Genomic DNA, 16,289 nt, shown 5'->3' on the forward strand with positions numbered 1-16,289 from the left:
ACTGGAGTTTAGAAGAATGAGAGGGGATCTCATAGAAACATATAAAATTCTGACGGGACTGGACAGGAAGAATGTTCCCGATGTTGGGGAAGTCCAGAACCGGGGGTCACAATCTAAGGATAAAGGGTAAGCCATTTAGGACCGAGATGAGGAGAAACTTCTTCACTCAGAGAATTGTGAACCTGTGGAATTCTCTACCACAGAAAGTTGTTGATGCCAGTTCATTAGATATATTCGAGAGGGAGTTAGATATGGCCCTTACGGCTCAAGGGATCAAGGGGTACGGAGAGAAAGCAGGAAAGGGGTACTGAGGTGATGATCAGCCATGATCTTATTCAATGGTGGTGGAGGCTCAAAGGGCCGAAAGGCCTGCTCCTGCACCTATTTTCTATGAAGACAATCTTTGCAGCCATTGCCGGCGGTAACTATCACTAGCTGTGTCAGCACTAGTCTGCATGGTAGCTGCAGGTGTCCTTGTAGTAAATGGCACTGCTCTGCATCCGCCTCTTAGCTGATCCAGAGCTAGATGCAACAATGTATCCACATATGTTTGGTGGATTCTGCTGAAAGATACTTGGTTGTTGTTTTCATAGATACTTAAGAAAAGGGGGCTACAAAAAACCTAGTCCTAAAAATGTTGCCACTTGAATTGCCAAAAAAAGCTGATAATTTACTTTAGATTCTGCCAGAAAGATCGTAGTTTATATCATCAATTAACATCACTTATTTTAAAATTGTATATATCTTACAATGTTGCACACAATGGGGATAATTTTAACTTTGGGCGATAGTGTAAAACAGGTGATAACGGAGTTGCCACATGTTATACATCTCAATTTTTGTTTCCATTGAAGAGAATTGGGAGAGGTGTACAACTAGCAGTTGATCCAATATCGCCTGTTTTATACTAACGTTCAAAGTTATAATTAGTAGCAAGGAGTCAAGTTCAAGTGTAATATTGAGGTCAAGCATGGTTAGAGGGCAGCGGCAAAACAAAGAGGTAGACATGGTGGAGTCGCAGAGGAAGAGAGGGAGAGCGATTAAGCAGGAAAACGAGGGGAAGGTGACAGAGGAGTGAAGGAATACCTGTGGAATTCTCTACCACAGAAAGTAGTTGAGGCCAATTCACTAAATATATTCAAAAGGGAGTTAGATGAAGTCCTTACTACTCGGGGGATCAAGGGTTATGGCGAGAAAGCAGGAAGGGGGTACTGAAGTTTCATGTTCAGCCATGAACTCATTGAATGGCGGTGCAGGCTAGAAGGGCTGAATGGCCTGCTCCTGCACCTATTTTCTATGTTTCTATGAGAAGAGACGAGGAGAGGAAAATGAGAGAAGGAGATGATTGAAAAGTTTAAGACTTCAATCTACTTACAGCTGACTGAAAGGCAGGTATGAGGGTTCAGTGGGGTTATCAAGTAATAGATATATTTTCCGAAATTAAATTCTTAATCTATGTTTTATCAGGTCTTTGTGCAAGAGCAGGAGGCTTTTGCCAACATAATTTTTTCTGAATAACTTAAAATACTTAACTCCTCTCTGCAGAAATGGAGGACCAGAGATTCCTGTAGAGATCTTCTGCTCGAGAAGCCAGCCTTGCCCGCTAATCTGGCCACTCCCCCAGATCGAATTAGTCACCATTGTGCGTTTCTACTGATTGCACCTGTTAGTGGGCCTTCAAGGAGGCTCTTAAAATTAAGCTTTTTTTTTTAGGCACATAGGCACATTATAAAAACTTTTAAATAACTATTTTTTTAATTTACTAAGAAACTGACTACTGTACACCAATATAACTAGTAAATTGTTCTCTATAGTTTTTAAAAGTCATTATCAGTTATTTAAAATTGGGTTACTCACAGGTGGTCTACTAGACACTGAATAAAAAAGCATATTTTTTGTGATAAACCCATTTTCTGCTGTATTAATAAAACTGCACCAGATTACTACTGTTAAATATAGCAAGGGATATTTTTTAATGCAATTTTTTTTTATTAGTTACCTTCTAAAACACTGCCTGATTGCGCTGGTTTTATAGTCAGTGATATACAAATGTACTGGTGTGGAAACTTGAGCAAAAAAAACACTTCTTAAAACTAGTGCAATTTTGAGCACAATTTGTGCCCAGATCGCTGACAGCGCCCAAAGCGGAAACTCTTGGCCTTGGTATTTAGTTAATTTGAGCAAAATTACATGTACAGATTTAGTTAAATAGAAAACAATACTTTCTCCTATAATTCCATAAATAAAAAGCTCACCATTATGATAATTAGAGGGTATATGTGACATTGCAGAACATTGTATAAAGCATGTGAATTAGAATGAAGATAAATATGAAAATTGGGTTAGTCCGGGGCCTCGTTCCTCCCTATCTCTAATCTCTCCGATTATGCTCCTATGCTATGCTATGCTCCTCCAATTCTGGCATCTTGCGCATCCCCATTTTCATCACTCCACCATTGGCAGCCATGTCTTTAGTTGCCTCGGCCGAAAGCTCTGGAATTCCCTTTGTAAATCTCTCTGCAACACTACGGGCCGAAGTTTCGGGCCGCGCCTAGAACGGCGCAGCCCTGAGCTGGACGCCTGTTCTTCGCGCTCAAAAGTGCGCAGGAAAATAACTGCCAGATTCTCCGGCTCCTCGGAGCTCGAAGCCAGCTTGGCGCGGCGTGCAGATCACAGTGGGGGGCAGAGCCAGACACTCGCACTGATTCTATAAGCAGTGGGGGGGGGGGGTGGGGCGGGTCTAATTCAAATAAGGCAACGTTGTGTCGGCAACCCTGCGCATGCGCATTGGAGCGTGCATGCACGCGCAGTGTGAAACAAACATTGGCACTCGGCCATTTTTAAAGGGACTGGAGGAAAAGTGAAGATTTGTCTCTTGGACCCCTGGAAAGGCTTGTGATTTAATTTTTGTGATATTTTTGTGTGTGAAGGAGTGCTTTTAGCAGCACTGTTGAATAAATCACCTGCTGAAATCAGTGAGTGCAGCTTTTCACTGCTAAACTTGCAGAACAGGTGCTGCATTGGTGCATGCAAATTAAGGACTGTGTGTTTTGAGAAATAAGAGTGCCAATTCAACTTTGCAATGGATCAACGTCCACCAAGAACAAAGAATTTCTTGCATGAGGAAGTGGAGATATTAGTCAACGTAATTGAGCAGAGATGGCAGGAGCTAGATACCAGCAACAGAGGTCACATAAAAGTGCCACCAAAAGAAATGAAAAAACGCTGGAACCAAGTTGCAGAAGATTACTGCGCAGTGGTGCATACCAGGAGATCTGGAAGTCAGTGTAAAAAGAAATGGCACGACCTTGATCAAGTAGTTAGTGTAAATAATATTTCCCATTTTTAATTTAATCGTAATTGTAACCTGGCTATCTGTATGTCCCACCTTGCAGACTGACACACTCTGTAAAAAGTTATATTTTACTCTTTGCAGAAGAAATTGGCCCACAACAAAAGGGAGGCAACTCGGACAGGAGGAGGCACGCCCAATCTGCATCCACTGACACCCTTGGAACAAAGGGTAGCTGCTATGATGAGTCGTACATGTCGAAAAGCAATCGGTACAGCACAAGCTGGGCCCGCACGCGAGGAAGAGGGTAAGTCCTGAAAATGCATCTTGGCCCTTCAAATCAACCTGCTGCCTGGCCTGCTATGTGTGAGAGTACTCATGCCACCCATCCAGTCACCTCCCTTGCTGTTAAACATTTGACTGTTCTGATGTATTTTGCAGAGCATGATGATGATGATGATGATGCTGCTGCTGCCAACCCTGAGGATCCTGAGGGTACAGAACAAGAACGAGTACAACCAGCTGCGGACGATTCAGACTGGATGATGGCAGCGATGACTGAAATGTCTGCAGGGGAGAGCTTCCAATTTAATGGTTATGAGCCCCCATCAAGGGGCATCAGAGTTTCAATCCCTAGCATAGGTCTTGGTTCCACCTTCCATGGTTTCACTTCCGATGCTGTGGGTCCCAGTGGTGCTGCTGGTATAATGCAGCATTCTACAGTCAGTGCACTACCTTCCGAGCCCAAGGCTCGCACTCGAGTGCTGTTGTCTGGAACACCGAGCGTCCCACCATCCCAGCCCGAGCCTCTCTCTCTAGTTCAGCCGTCTGGAACACAGAGCGTCCCACAGTCCCAGCCCGCGCCTCCCTGTGTAGTGGTGCCCCTTGCAACACCGAGTGTCCCACCATCCATGCCCGCGCCTCCCAGTGTAGTGGTACCACGAGGCAGACCCAGGCAGAGGAGAAGGAGATTGGAGACACGCTCTCCTGAGATGCAGTGTGCAACAGATGCGGCTCAGGTTGTGGCATTGAGTATGGAGACCAATGAGCTTACCCAATCACTCATCGGTGACGTCAGTGCAGTGGGTGAAGAGTTGACGGTCCTGACGGGAGAAATAGCAGTAATGACATGGGAATTTAGGGAGGGAATGTCCGAGGGAGTGCAATCGACGGCACAGGCCATCAGGGGGGGCCTGGTTGAGGTAGCTGCTGCAATAAGGGCACACAGCCCAGCCAATCAAATGACACCCCCATGAGGAAGTGAACATTCACTGAGATATGGATGAGACATGGTTGCAGCCTTTCTTCGCTGCTTTTGTTTTTGTTCTTGATGTAGCTGTAGTAGCGTTTTTCAAATTGAAATTGTTTTGTAAGTTTTGTAACTTTACAACTTATAAGTGATCTTATGGTTTTTAAGTGATCTTATAGTTTAAATGCTCTCACATTTTGTATCTTATTTAATTTTGCACCTAAAAAGTGATCTTGAAGTTTAAGTGATCTTCAGAGTGTAAGATTTTTCACATTGAAACTGTTTTGTAAGTTTTGTAACTTTACAAGTTTATAAGTGATCTTAAAGTTTTTAAGTGATCTTCAAGAGTCATATTAAAAAGTATAGTTTGATACAACAAGTATTTTATTAGAGTGACGTTAAATTTTCAATAAAATATTTTTTCATTAAAACTGTTTCATGTTCCATTAACACAACACAATGTGGGAACAACTGCAAAGAATAAACATGTCCATGCGCAAAAGTGGTCGCAGAGCCCTCAGGCATCAGTAGTTGAAGCGTTCACGGATGAGCTGCTGGCGCAGTGCTCGAGCAATCGTTAAAGGGGCACGATAGATGGCCCTCCTCCGACCTCGTGCTCCGGCATCAGGCACTTGCATGCTTTCCTGATCGTCGTTATCATCCACATCCTGCAGTTACGTAATATTATCATGCACTGGACCCTCACGTAGGTCTTCTGGTTCCACTACCAGCTCCTGCTGCCTCATGATGGCTCAGTTATGAAGCATGCAGCACACAACAGTGAAGTGACCGACAATCTGAGGAGAGTATAGCAACTGTCCTCCAAAATGGTCCAGGCATCAGAATCCCTGTTTCAATATGCCAATGGTCCTCTCAATGATGCTGCGTGTCGCAATGTGCGCCATGTTGTATTGATGGTCAGCTTCTGTCCGTGTCACGCGTGGGGGCGTCATGAGCCAGGTGGTCAGGCCATACCCTTTGTCTCCCAGTAGCCAGCTCTGCCCTTCTGGCTGCTGCTCAAACATGTCAGATAGAACGCTGTCGCGTAGGATGAACGCATCGTGGGTGCTGCCAGGGTATCTCGCATCGACAGACATGATGCGCTGCTTGTCGTCACACACGAGCTGTACATTGATGGAGTGGAAACCTTTCCTATTTCGGTACTGCTCAGAATCCTCCACAGGTGCTCGCAAGGTTATGTGGGTACAATCAATGCAGCCCTGTACCTTTGGGAAGCCGGCAATCCTGAAGAAGCCCACAGCCCTCTCATAGATCGCTTGTGCGGTCATTGGGAAAGTGATGAAGTCATTCCTTCGTGCATACAGTGCAGCCGTGACCTGGTAAATGCAAGCATGTATTGCACGTTGAGAGATGACACACACATCTCCAGTTGTAGCCTGAAATGATCCCGAGGCATAGAAAGAAAGTGCAGCTGTTACCTTCACTGCAACAGACAGGGCAGTTGGCGTTCTGCTTCTGGGCTGCAAATCTGTTCTCACCATATCATAGATCTCAGTGACAACTTCTCTGCAAAAACGCAGCCTTTTACACAATCAGCCTCGCTCATGTCCAGGTACAAGCACCTGGCTCGATATTGTCAACGTGGGTAAGATCTCCTGCCCATCAACCTACGGGCTACGACGTTCCTGGTGCGGTGAGCTCTAATCAATTCTCTCCTATGCAGTGAATTGATGGCGAACCATTGCATAATACGTGGTATTGACAATGCAGCACCCATTCTGCAAATTTAAGTTTAAAACTGTCGATGTGGCTGCCTCTCCCTGTCCCTGGCCAAATGGCCTCAGTCCCCCTCACTGCTTGATTGCTGTGTCTTTGCCTGCCGTCCAGTCACTGATGATGTCCCTATCCCGTGGCCAAATGGCCTCAACCCCCTTCGCAGCTCGAAGGCTGCATGTTGTTTCTTTGGCTGCCGGCCAGCCACTGATGGAAGGAAGGCCTGCCTGAAGCACCGCAGCTCGAAGGCTGCTTGCTGCCGCTGTTGGGCTGCCGTCGAGACACTGACGCCACACCCCTGTCTCCAACATGGAACGCCTGCCTGAAGCACAGCAGCTCGAAGGCTGCTGCTGTTTCACACAAGAAGGAACATGGATTCTTTAATCTTTTCTTTGCTTATAAATTTTTATTCAGGTTGGATCTTTATTTGTATAAGTATGACTGCTGAATGATTGTAGAATTTAATTACTTCCCTTCCCCCCCCCCTCTCCCCCCACCGCCCTCGTTCCCTACGCCTAATTTGTAACCTACGCCTGATTTTCTAAGTGTAGGCAAAGTTTTTTCAAGCGTACAAAAATCTTCACTTACTCCATTCTAAGTTAGTTTCGAGTAAGTTTTCACTGCCTAAGCTTTGAAATCAGGGGTAAGTGGCCGGACACGCCCCCTTTTGAAAAAAAAATTCTGTTCCAAAGTGAAACTGTTCTAACCGACTAGATCTGGAGCAAACTAAATGCCGAGAATTGCAATTTCTAGTATACTCCATTCTAAACCAGTTGCTCCAAAAAAACAGGAGCAACTCAGGCTGAAACTTGGCCCCTATGTCTCTCTCCTCTTTTATGATACTCTTTAAACCTTCCTCTTTGACCAAGTTTTTGGTCATCTGAGCTAATATCTCATGTGGCTCAGTGTCAAATGTTTGTTAATGCTCTTGTGAAGCTCCTTGGGGCGCTTTACTACATTAAAGGCACTATATTAATGCAAGTTCCTGTTGTTCTTTTAAAATTGAGTCTAAGGCCGCAATTTTGCCTACCCACTTGGGAGTGAGGCAGGCGATGTCGATCGCAGGTTCCAACTCCGCTCCTGTCTCCATGCCGACTTCCCTCACGACTTTCCCCTGATTGGGCTTGTTAAGCCCACAGGCGAGGTGCCCGGCCAATTAAAAGGAAGCGGGTCTGATGACGCCATTTGATGAAGTGTCATCAGCCGGTTTCCTTAAAGGGACCATGGCCAACTTTATTTTGACAGTTGTGCCGTCAATGTTCTATAGCATTGAAGTGCTGCAAACACTGACAAGCACTGCACAAAGGTGCCTGGCTGCACCCAGGCTCTCCCATGTCTCCCTCCATATGCTTATGGAGGGAGTTACAGCACATAGGGAGATTCTCTTCCATTCCAATGGACTCAGTCGATCATGAAACGTTACTGCAAAGCCACACTCAACTTTATCCCGCTGTGCCACTCATCACATCCCCATTACTCTGCTTCCCTACCCAACTCCTGCACATCCTTACTCACATCAACTTGCCTTGCACCTCCACTCATCCCCCTCTCTCTATCTATGTTATCATTTCCCCATCACTTCCAACTAACACACCAGGGTAGGCACTTGGGTCTTTTAGCTAATGTTCATGTAAAGTTTCTGTTAATGTGTTGTCAAACATTGAATTCTTTATTTTCAACACTTTGCCTTCTTGGGCAGATTTGTATGGCTTAATGAGTTGCAGTGAATGATGAGACATAAGGGTACATCCTGCAATGGTGATGAATGTGAAAGGTCTATAGGCTGTAGTACTACCCGCCCTCCTGTATGGCTCAGAGACATGGACCATGTACAGTAGACACCTCAAATCGCTGGAGAAATACCACCAACGATGTCTCCCCAAGATCCTACAAATCCCCTGGGAGGACAGACGCACCAACATTAGTGTCCTCGTCCAGGCCAACATCCCCAGCACTGAAGCACTGACCACACTTGATCAGCTCTGCTGGGCAGGCCACATCGTTCGCATGCCAGACACGAGGCTCCCAAAGCAAGTGCTCTACTCGGACCTCCTTCACGGCAAGCGAGCCAAAGGTGGGCAGAGGAAACGTTACAAGGACACCTTCAAAGCCTTCCTGATTAAGTGCAACATCCCCACCGACACCTGGGAATCCCTGGCCAAAGACCGCCCTATGTGGAGGAAGTGCATCCGGGAGGGCGCTGAGCACCTCAAGTCTCATCGCCGAGAGCATGCAGAAATCAAGCACAGGCAGCAGAAAGAGCTTGCAGCAAACCAGTCCCGCCCTCCCTTACCCTCAACGACTATCTGTCCCACCTGGTACAAGGACTGTGGTTCTCGTATTTGACTGTTCAGCCACCTAAGGACTCATTTTTAGAGTGGAAGCAAGTCTTCCTCGATTCTGAGGGACTGCCTATGATGATGAAAGGAATGGCTTGGACATTGAAGGGATGCTTTATGCTGTCGGTGTGGGGTGGTGCCAATTTGGCACATCATGTGGCAGCCAGGGTATACAGCATCAAGTGAAGTAAATCTGGCCATGGTGAGGCCATCCTTTGCCTCCTGGGCAGCAATGTGGTCAGGTGGTGATGCCCTGTGTCCTGTGCAGCATCAGATGATTGCAGAGAAGGTTGGTGTTTTTGTTGGTGCTGCTGGTGTGCCTGGTGATATTGGTGATGTTGATGTTGGGACTGATCGTGGTGGGATTGAGGACCGAGGACCGAGGACCGAGGTGGGATACCATTTAATAAAAACCTCATCATCATTGGTGGCGTTTTGATGTATGAACTGTGACTATTCGCCACATGGACCCGCTGAAACTCAGCATCCATCGATTTGCCCCAAAAGTCATCCTGCCTCAAAGAACCCTCTTCTGGTCCATCTGCCTCATATAAAAGTCTGGTTGCAGACTTCCTGCACATTCGAGCTAAGTGGCCACTGAGATTGCAGTTCCTGCAGACAAACTGTTGAAATCTGCAAGATCTAGCTGAGTGTTTTCCCCCACACCTCCAGCATGAGTTAAAGTTTCCATTGTTGGGAACAAAGGGACTATGGCCAGGCATTCCACGCTGACTGTCCCTTTGACTGCTCTTAAGTACCCTATTAGTGGTTGTCAATGGCCCCATCCCGGGCCGCATTGTCCACTGTGATGGCGTGAATGTCTGTTCAGCCTGCCATTGTCTCTGTTGAAGTCCTACTCTGGGGTCTATTGCTGCCTGGGGAGTGTCGGACTGCCCCTGCCTGCCTGCGGGGCTCTGAGTCGCATTGATGATGTTGACTCCCTGATCCATCACTGCGTTAGAGGCAGAATTGCGCGCGTGTATTATTTTCGTCTCTTCCTCCCCCGCCATGAAAGTTTGAGCTATCAACGCCGCCGCTTCCAAGGTCAAATCCTTGGTCTCAATTAATTTGCGGAAAATTCCCGCATGACCGATGCCCTCAATAAAGAAGTACCTTAGCAATTCCCCCATGCAGGCGTCTGTGAACTTACAGAGGCTGGCCAAATGTCGGAGGTCCGCTACAAAGTCCGGTATGCTCTGTCCTTCACGACGTCGGTGGATGTAGAATCTGTGTCGGGCCATATGTATGCTACTCGCTGGTTAGAGGTGCTTCCCGATCAATTAGTTAAGTTCTTCAAAGGTTTTGTCCGCTGGCTTTTCGGATGCTAGTAAGTCCTTCATGAGCGCGTAAGTCTTTGGTCCACAGCTGGTCAAAAGATGAGCCCTTCGCTTGTCGGCCGCTGCATCCCCCAGCCATTCTTTCATAACGAAGTTATGCTGAAGTCTCTCGACAAAATCGTCCCAGTCTTCTCCAACACAACACCGTTCCTCTGTGCTATCGGTGGCTATTCTCATGGGTCATGAATTCCCGTTTCTCGTCGCCAATGTAAAGTCCTTATTCTACAGTATGAAAGCATACGAGGCATATTCTGGGGACAAGGTCACTCACTCTGTGACCTTAACTCTTTATTCACAGGACTCCAAAGATGATGACCCTGTGTGGGACCTCCCTTTTTATACCTGTGTAATCAGGTAAGGAGTGTCTCCCACAAAGTTCACCCCTTGTGGTCAAGGTGTGCATCTAGGTTGATACAGTAATACAGTGGTGTTACATTGCGGTTACATACATGACAGGAAATGGTCCACATTGTTGAGGGCCGCGCCGTGAATCTTGATGATTGGAGGGCAGTGCTGTGCGGCGGTGACAGGCTGGTAGAGGACCTTTGTCTTACGGATGTTAAGCGTAAGGCCCATACTTTCATATGTCTCAGTGAATACATTGACTATATCCTGGAGTTCAGCCTCTGAATGTGCGCAGATGCAGGTGTCGTCCACATACTGCAGTTCAACGACAGAAGTTGGAGTGATCTTGGACCTAGCCTGGAGGCGACGTAGGTTAAACAGCTTCCCACTGGTTCTGTAGTTTAATTCCACTCCAGCGGGGAGCTTGTTGATTGTGAGGTGGAGCATGGCGGCGAGGAAGATTGAGAAGAGGGTTGGAGCGATGACGCAGCCCTGTTTGACCCCGGTCCAGACGTGAATTGGGTCTGTAATGGATCCATTGGTAAGGATCATGGCCTGGATGTCATCATGAAGCAGGCGAAAGATGTTGACAAACTTTTGGGGGCATCCAAAACGGAGGAGGATGCTCCATAGACCCTCACGGTTGACAGTGTCAAAGGCCTTTGTAAGATCGAAAAAGGCCATGTATAAGGGCTGGCGCTGCTCCCTGCAATTTTCCTGCAGCCGTCGCGCTGCAAAGATCATGTCTGTTGTGCCCCGTAGGGGATGAAATCCGCATTGTGATTCCGGGAAGAGCTCCTCGGCCACAGGGAGAAGACGATTGAGGAGAATTCGAACGACAACTTTCCCAGTGGCTGACAGCAGGGAGATTCCCCTGTATTTGCCTCAGTCGGACTTGTCCCCTTTTTAAAAAATGGTCACAATCACTGCATCTCTAAGATCTCCCGGCATGCTCTCCTCCCTCCAGATGAGAGAGATGATGTCATGTATCCGTGCCAACAGCGCCTCTCTGCCATACTTTAGCGCCTCAGCAGGGATTCCATCCTCACCCAGCTGTTTTATGGCTTTGCCTACCTCGTGTAACGTTGGAGTTTCACTGAATTGGTGGGGGGTCTCATGCTGCGGGATGGAGTCGAGAACACTCGAGTCAAAGGCAGAGTCTCGATTGAGGAGGTCTTCAAAGTGCTCCTTCCATCGGGCCCTGACAGCCTTGGTATCCTTGATGAGTGTTTCCCCGTTCCTGGCCAGGAGTGGGGTGGGGCCTTGGGAGTTTGGACCATAGGTGGCCTTGATTGCAATGAAGAATCCTCGCATAGCGTGGCTGTCGGCCAGTTGTTGCATCTCCTGCGCTTTCTCCATCCACCATCTGTTCTTTTAGTCCCGAGCCTTGAGCCATCTGTAACGTTGTTTCGCAGCTCCCGAATTGGGTTGTTGCTTGAGGCTCAGAAATGATTTGCGCTTGCGATCTATTAGTTCTTCGATCTCCTGATCATTTTCATCAAATCAGTCTTGATGTTTTCTGGTTGAGTGGCCAAGTGTCTCTTCACAGGCACTGGTTATAGAGGCCTGGAGGGCAGACCAAGCGTTATGGTCATTCAGCATCTCAGGGTCATCAAGGGATGCCAGGTTGGCTGTGAGGCATTGGCTGTACAGGGCTCTCTTAGCTGGGTCTCCAAGTGCCCTGGCATTAACTTTTTTGCGGAACTGCTTCTGCTGTCCCCTCTGCTTTGGGGCAATGTTAATGTCGATGATGGATCAGATTAGGCGGTGGTCCGTCCAACATTCGTCAGCTCCTGTCATGGCGCGGGTGATGCGCACATCCTTGCGATCCCTGGCTCGGACGATGACATACTCAAGCTGGTGCCAGTGTTTGGAGCGTGGATGTTGCCACGATGCCTTATATTTGCCCCTCTGGTGGAACAGGATGTTGGTGATGAGGAGTTCATGTTCTAGACATTTTGTCAGGAGTAGGGTCATGCTGGAGTTGGCTTTCCCTATCCCTTCTCTGCCAATCACGCCTCCCCAGAGGGCTGTGTCTTTGCCGACCCTGGCATTAAAATCACCCAGGAAGATCAATTTGTCGCCCGTGGGGACGAGGGACAAGGATGTCTTGAGATTGAAATAAAAGCCTTCTTTAGCCTCATCCGTTGCATCGAGTGTAGAGGCGTATGCACAGATAACTGTGGCACATTGGTTCCGGGATAGGGTAATACAAAGAGTCATGAGGCATTCGTTAACCCCACAGGGGGAGTCTTTGGAGTGGTCGACCAGCTCATTCTTGACGTTAAAGCCGACTCCATGAAGGCGGCGTTCTGCCTTTGGTTTCCCTTTCCAGAAGAAGGTTTAACCTCCACCCTGTTCCTTCAACTGGCCTTCCCCTGCCCGCCGGGTCTTGCTTAGGGTGGCGATGTCAATATCAAAACGTCTGAGTTCCCAGGCAACTATCGCGGTGTGGCGTTCCGGCCTGTTGCTGCTGGGAATGTCCATGAGGGTCCTGACGTTCCAGGTCCCGAATTTCATACTGACGAAGTGGAAGATGCCTGTGTGTAAGTGCTTTTAACGTGGGGTGGCCGCTGCACACCGGCAACCACACGGGCTTAGCTGAACAAGGTCTTGGTCCAGTGGTAAGGGGTCCAAGACAGTTGGAGACCAGGCACAGCTCTATAAGTCTAACTGCCGATGGCGAAGTGTTGGCTGCAAGCTCGGCACCGAGTAGCGCCATTGATGGTAGATGGCCCGAGGCTTGGTTGCGGGGCAGGCATTAGGAAGGTGACTTCCAAAGTTATTTTAAAAGTTAAAAGTTGATAAAGATTTTCAATTTGTTTAAAAAGTTTCTAAGAGTTGTTGAAAAGGCTAAGATGTAAATCAATAATAGATTATAAAAGTTTCCCCAATTTAGGTTGTTCCAAGGAGGTGACAGTGGACAGAAAGTTTACTCCAAACACTTCAAAACTGCATAAAGCTCAAAAGTGTGCTCCAAATCCTGAAGGCTCCAGCTTCTGAGATTAGAACATGAACAAAATGGTAGCTTTTATACCACTTTTGCAGCTGTCACATTTTCAGAAGAATGGAGAGTCATTGCAAACCCGACATACTTCCCTGGTATAAACCTGAGCGCTGGTGATAATGACCAGATAAACTGTTTTTGTTAGGTTGATTGAGGGATAAATATTGGCCAGGACACCAGGGATAACTTCCCTGCTCTTCTTCGAAATAGTGCCATGGGATCTTTTATGTCCACCTGAGAGAGCAGACAGGGTCTCGGTTTAACGTCTCATCCGAAAGATAGCATCTCCGACAGTGCAGCACGCCTTCAACATTGCACTGGAGTGTCGGCGTGGATTTATGTGCTCAAGTCGCTAGAATGGGATTTGAACCCACAACCTTCTGACTCGGAGGTGAATGTGCTACCCACTGAGCCACAGTTGACACTGACCCTTGTGAAAAAGCTGGAAAAATGGTAAGTGCATGGTAAAATGCTGTTTAAGTACCTTTTAACAAGCTCTTAATGATTTAAATTGACTCGCCCGCCGCTTGGTGTCGGGTCTGTAAAGCGTAGGCAGACCCGACACTTGGGAAACCAACATGGGTGTCCTCATACATGAAACACAAAAGGTTAGTATGCAGGTACAGCAAGTAATTAGGAAGGCAAATGGAATGTTGGCCTTTATTACAAGGGGTATGGAATATAAAAACAGAGAAGTCCTGCTGCAACTGTGGGAAGACATTGGTGTGACCACACCTAAAGTACTGCGTACAGTTTTGGTCTCCTTATTTAAGGAGGGATATACTTGCATTGGAGGTAGTTCAGAGAAGGTTCACGAGGTTGATCCCTGGGATGAAGGGGTTGTCTTATGAGGAAAGGTTGAGCGGGTTGGGCCTATACTCATTGGAGTTTAGAAGAATGAGAGGTGATCTTATTGAAACATATAAGATTCTGACGGGGCTTGACAGGGTAGATGCTGAGAGGATGTTTCCCCTCATGGGGGAATCTAGAACTAGGAGGCATAGTTTCAGAATAAGGGGTTGCCCATTTAAGATGGAGATGAGGAGGAATTTCTTCTCTCAGATGGTCATGAATCTGTGGAATTCTCTGCCCCAGAGAGCTGTGGAGGCTGAGTCATCGAATATATTCAAGGCGGAGATAGACAGATTTTTTAACTACAGGGAAGTCAAGGGTTATAGGGAATAGGCAGGTAGGTGGAGTTGAGGCCAAGATCAGATCAGCCATGATCTTTTTGAATGGCGGAGCAGGCCCAAGGGGCCAAATGGCCGACAACTGCTCCTATTTCTTATGTTCTTATAGGGACGTGTTGACAGCGGGCTCCTGACCCGCTGTCAATCTTTTATGTTTTGACAGTGGACCCGCCTCTGAACCCGCCCTCTGAGTGGCAGCAAAATTCCGGCCTATGTCAGTAATCCTCTGTATCATGCAGGCATTGATAGACTTGAAGGTCATTCAAGGACACATTAACAAGAGTCAACCATGATGCAACAGTGCAGTTACAAATATATTGAATCAGTTTGCTGGGAGGCAAAGTATTATCAACTAATATCAGAGACGCAAATCGTTTAAGATGTAGAAAACAATATTGAAACTTGATAACTGGCTAACATCAGCATGGCAAAGTAGATTTCATAACAGTTGTTGAAAAATATGCAGGAAAACAAAAACAAAAAATCTGTTTTAAAATTAATTTTCATTAGTGAATATTTTCTAATGCAGTTTTAAATCCTCGTTTAATTTATTGAAGATGTGCAAAATGTAATTAAAACTGTTGTATGTGTAAGGAATTGGCCACACAGCCTCACTGATTTCGTACACAGGGTGGAATTTTGTGTATTCTTTGCACAAGATTTACTGGAGTCCATTCCCTACCTTTGGGGATCGACTTTACTCAGTAGAAGTTGTCCCTTCAGTAGAGCATCTGAAGTTGCATCTTTGGTTGCCTGGCACAGAGAATTATGTTCTTTAGAGAGGTCCAGCAAGCTCAGTGACTTAAAATGAAGGTGTTTCAGGTGACTCTCTATGCCTCCCAGTACATCAAACCCCTGTTAATAGAAACATAGCATAACATTACAAAATCATACTGTAATTTATTTAATTACTGTGCATACAATAAACATTTACAAACCAGACAGCATCCAGTTAATGTGTAAAATAATTGGATGTTATCAGGTGTCTACATGTTTGTTGCAGGTCTGGATGGTTGCTGTTAAGCAGCTCCTTTACATTTTCTCGTGAATTTTAGTAGACAATAATGATTAAAATGGAGGCCCATGAGAAAGCCTTTAATGGGTAAAGGCCATTCAGCTACCAAGTCCTCTCCTTCCATGATCCACACATGACTACCTTAATGAAGGACACAATCCCTCCCTCTCCCCTCCAATTAACTGTATATGAAGTTAATACTGACTGGACATTCAACTGGAATTTAAGGACATACATCTGCAAGCTCCTGGTGAAGAACAATAAAAGGAAACAAACAAAAATATATTTGATTATTTAATGTACCTCATGAATTTTAAAGATGTGATTTAATTCCAATTGTGGAATTATATAGTGGCCCATGTAGGGCCTACCAGATTTGTTCCTCTGACATTGGAATTGTATGTGTTGGATAGTGGTAGAACAATTAGCGGGCAACTGTAAAAAAACACACGGATCCTGAGCAGGCTGAGCATTGTTCCTGCACCTGATCTCCATGATGGCCATATTCTAAAAAACATAGAATAATAATTCTGTGGATTTCAACTACCCCAGTATTAATTGGCCAGAAGAGGAAGGTAAAGGGGATAAGGGAATGGAGTTCCAACAATGTGTACAGGACTCCTTTCTAACCTAATATGAAAGAAGTCCAACAAGGGAGGATTCACTGTTGAATCTCATAATGGGGAATGAACCATAGAAGATAAAAGAAGTAAAAGTAGGGGAACATCTGGACAATAGTGACCATCATATAATACACTTTAAAATAATAATTGAGAAGGAC

At 46.3% G+C, this 16,289-nt stretch overlaps 1 protein-coding gene across 5 annotated transcripts in view; it reads right to left on the bottom strand.

Annotated features, from left to right (window-relative positions):
• Positions 1 to 16,289, bottom strand: part of ccdc141 (coiled-coil domain containing 141) — a 320,905-nt gene that overhangs the window by 161,535 nt on the left and 143,081 nt on the right. For all 5 annotated transcript variants that reach the window (XM_070875793.1, XM_070875794.1, XM_070875795.1 and 2 more), the window contains exon 8: positions 15,176 to 15,348. In XM_070875793.1, coding sequence (XP_070731894.1) covers positions 15,176 to 15,348 — 173 coding nt within the window. The remainder of the gene's footprint in view (positions 1 to 15,175; positions 15,349 to 16,289) is intronic.

Source organism: Pristiophorus japonicus, chromosome 3, assembly GCF_044704955.1.
Source record: "Pristiophorus japonicus isolate sPriJap1 chromosome 3, sPriJap1.hap1, whole genome shotgun sequence".
Taxonomy (NCBI): domain Eukaryota; kingdom Metazoa; phylum Chordata; class Chondrichthyes; family Pristiophoridae; genus Pristiophorus; species Pristiophorus japonicus.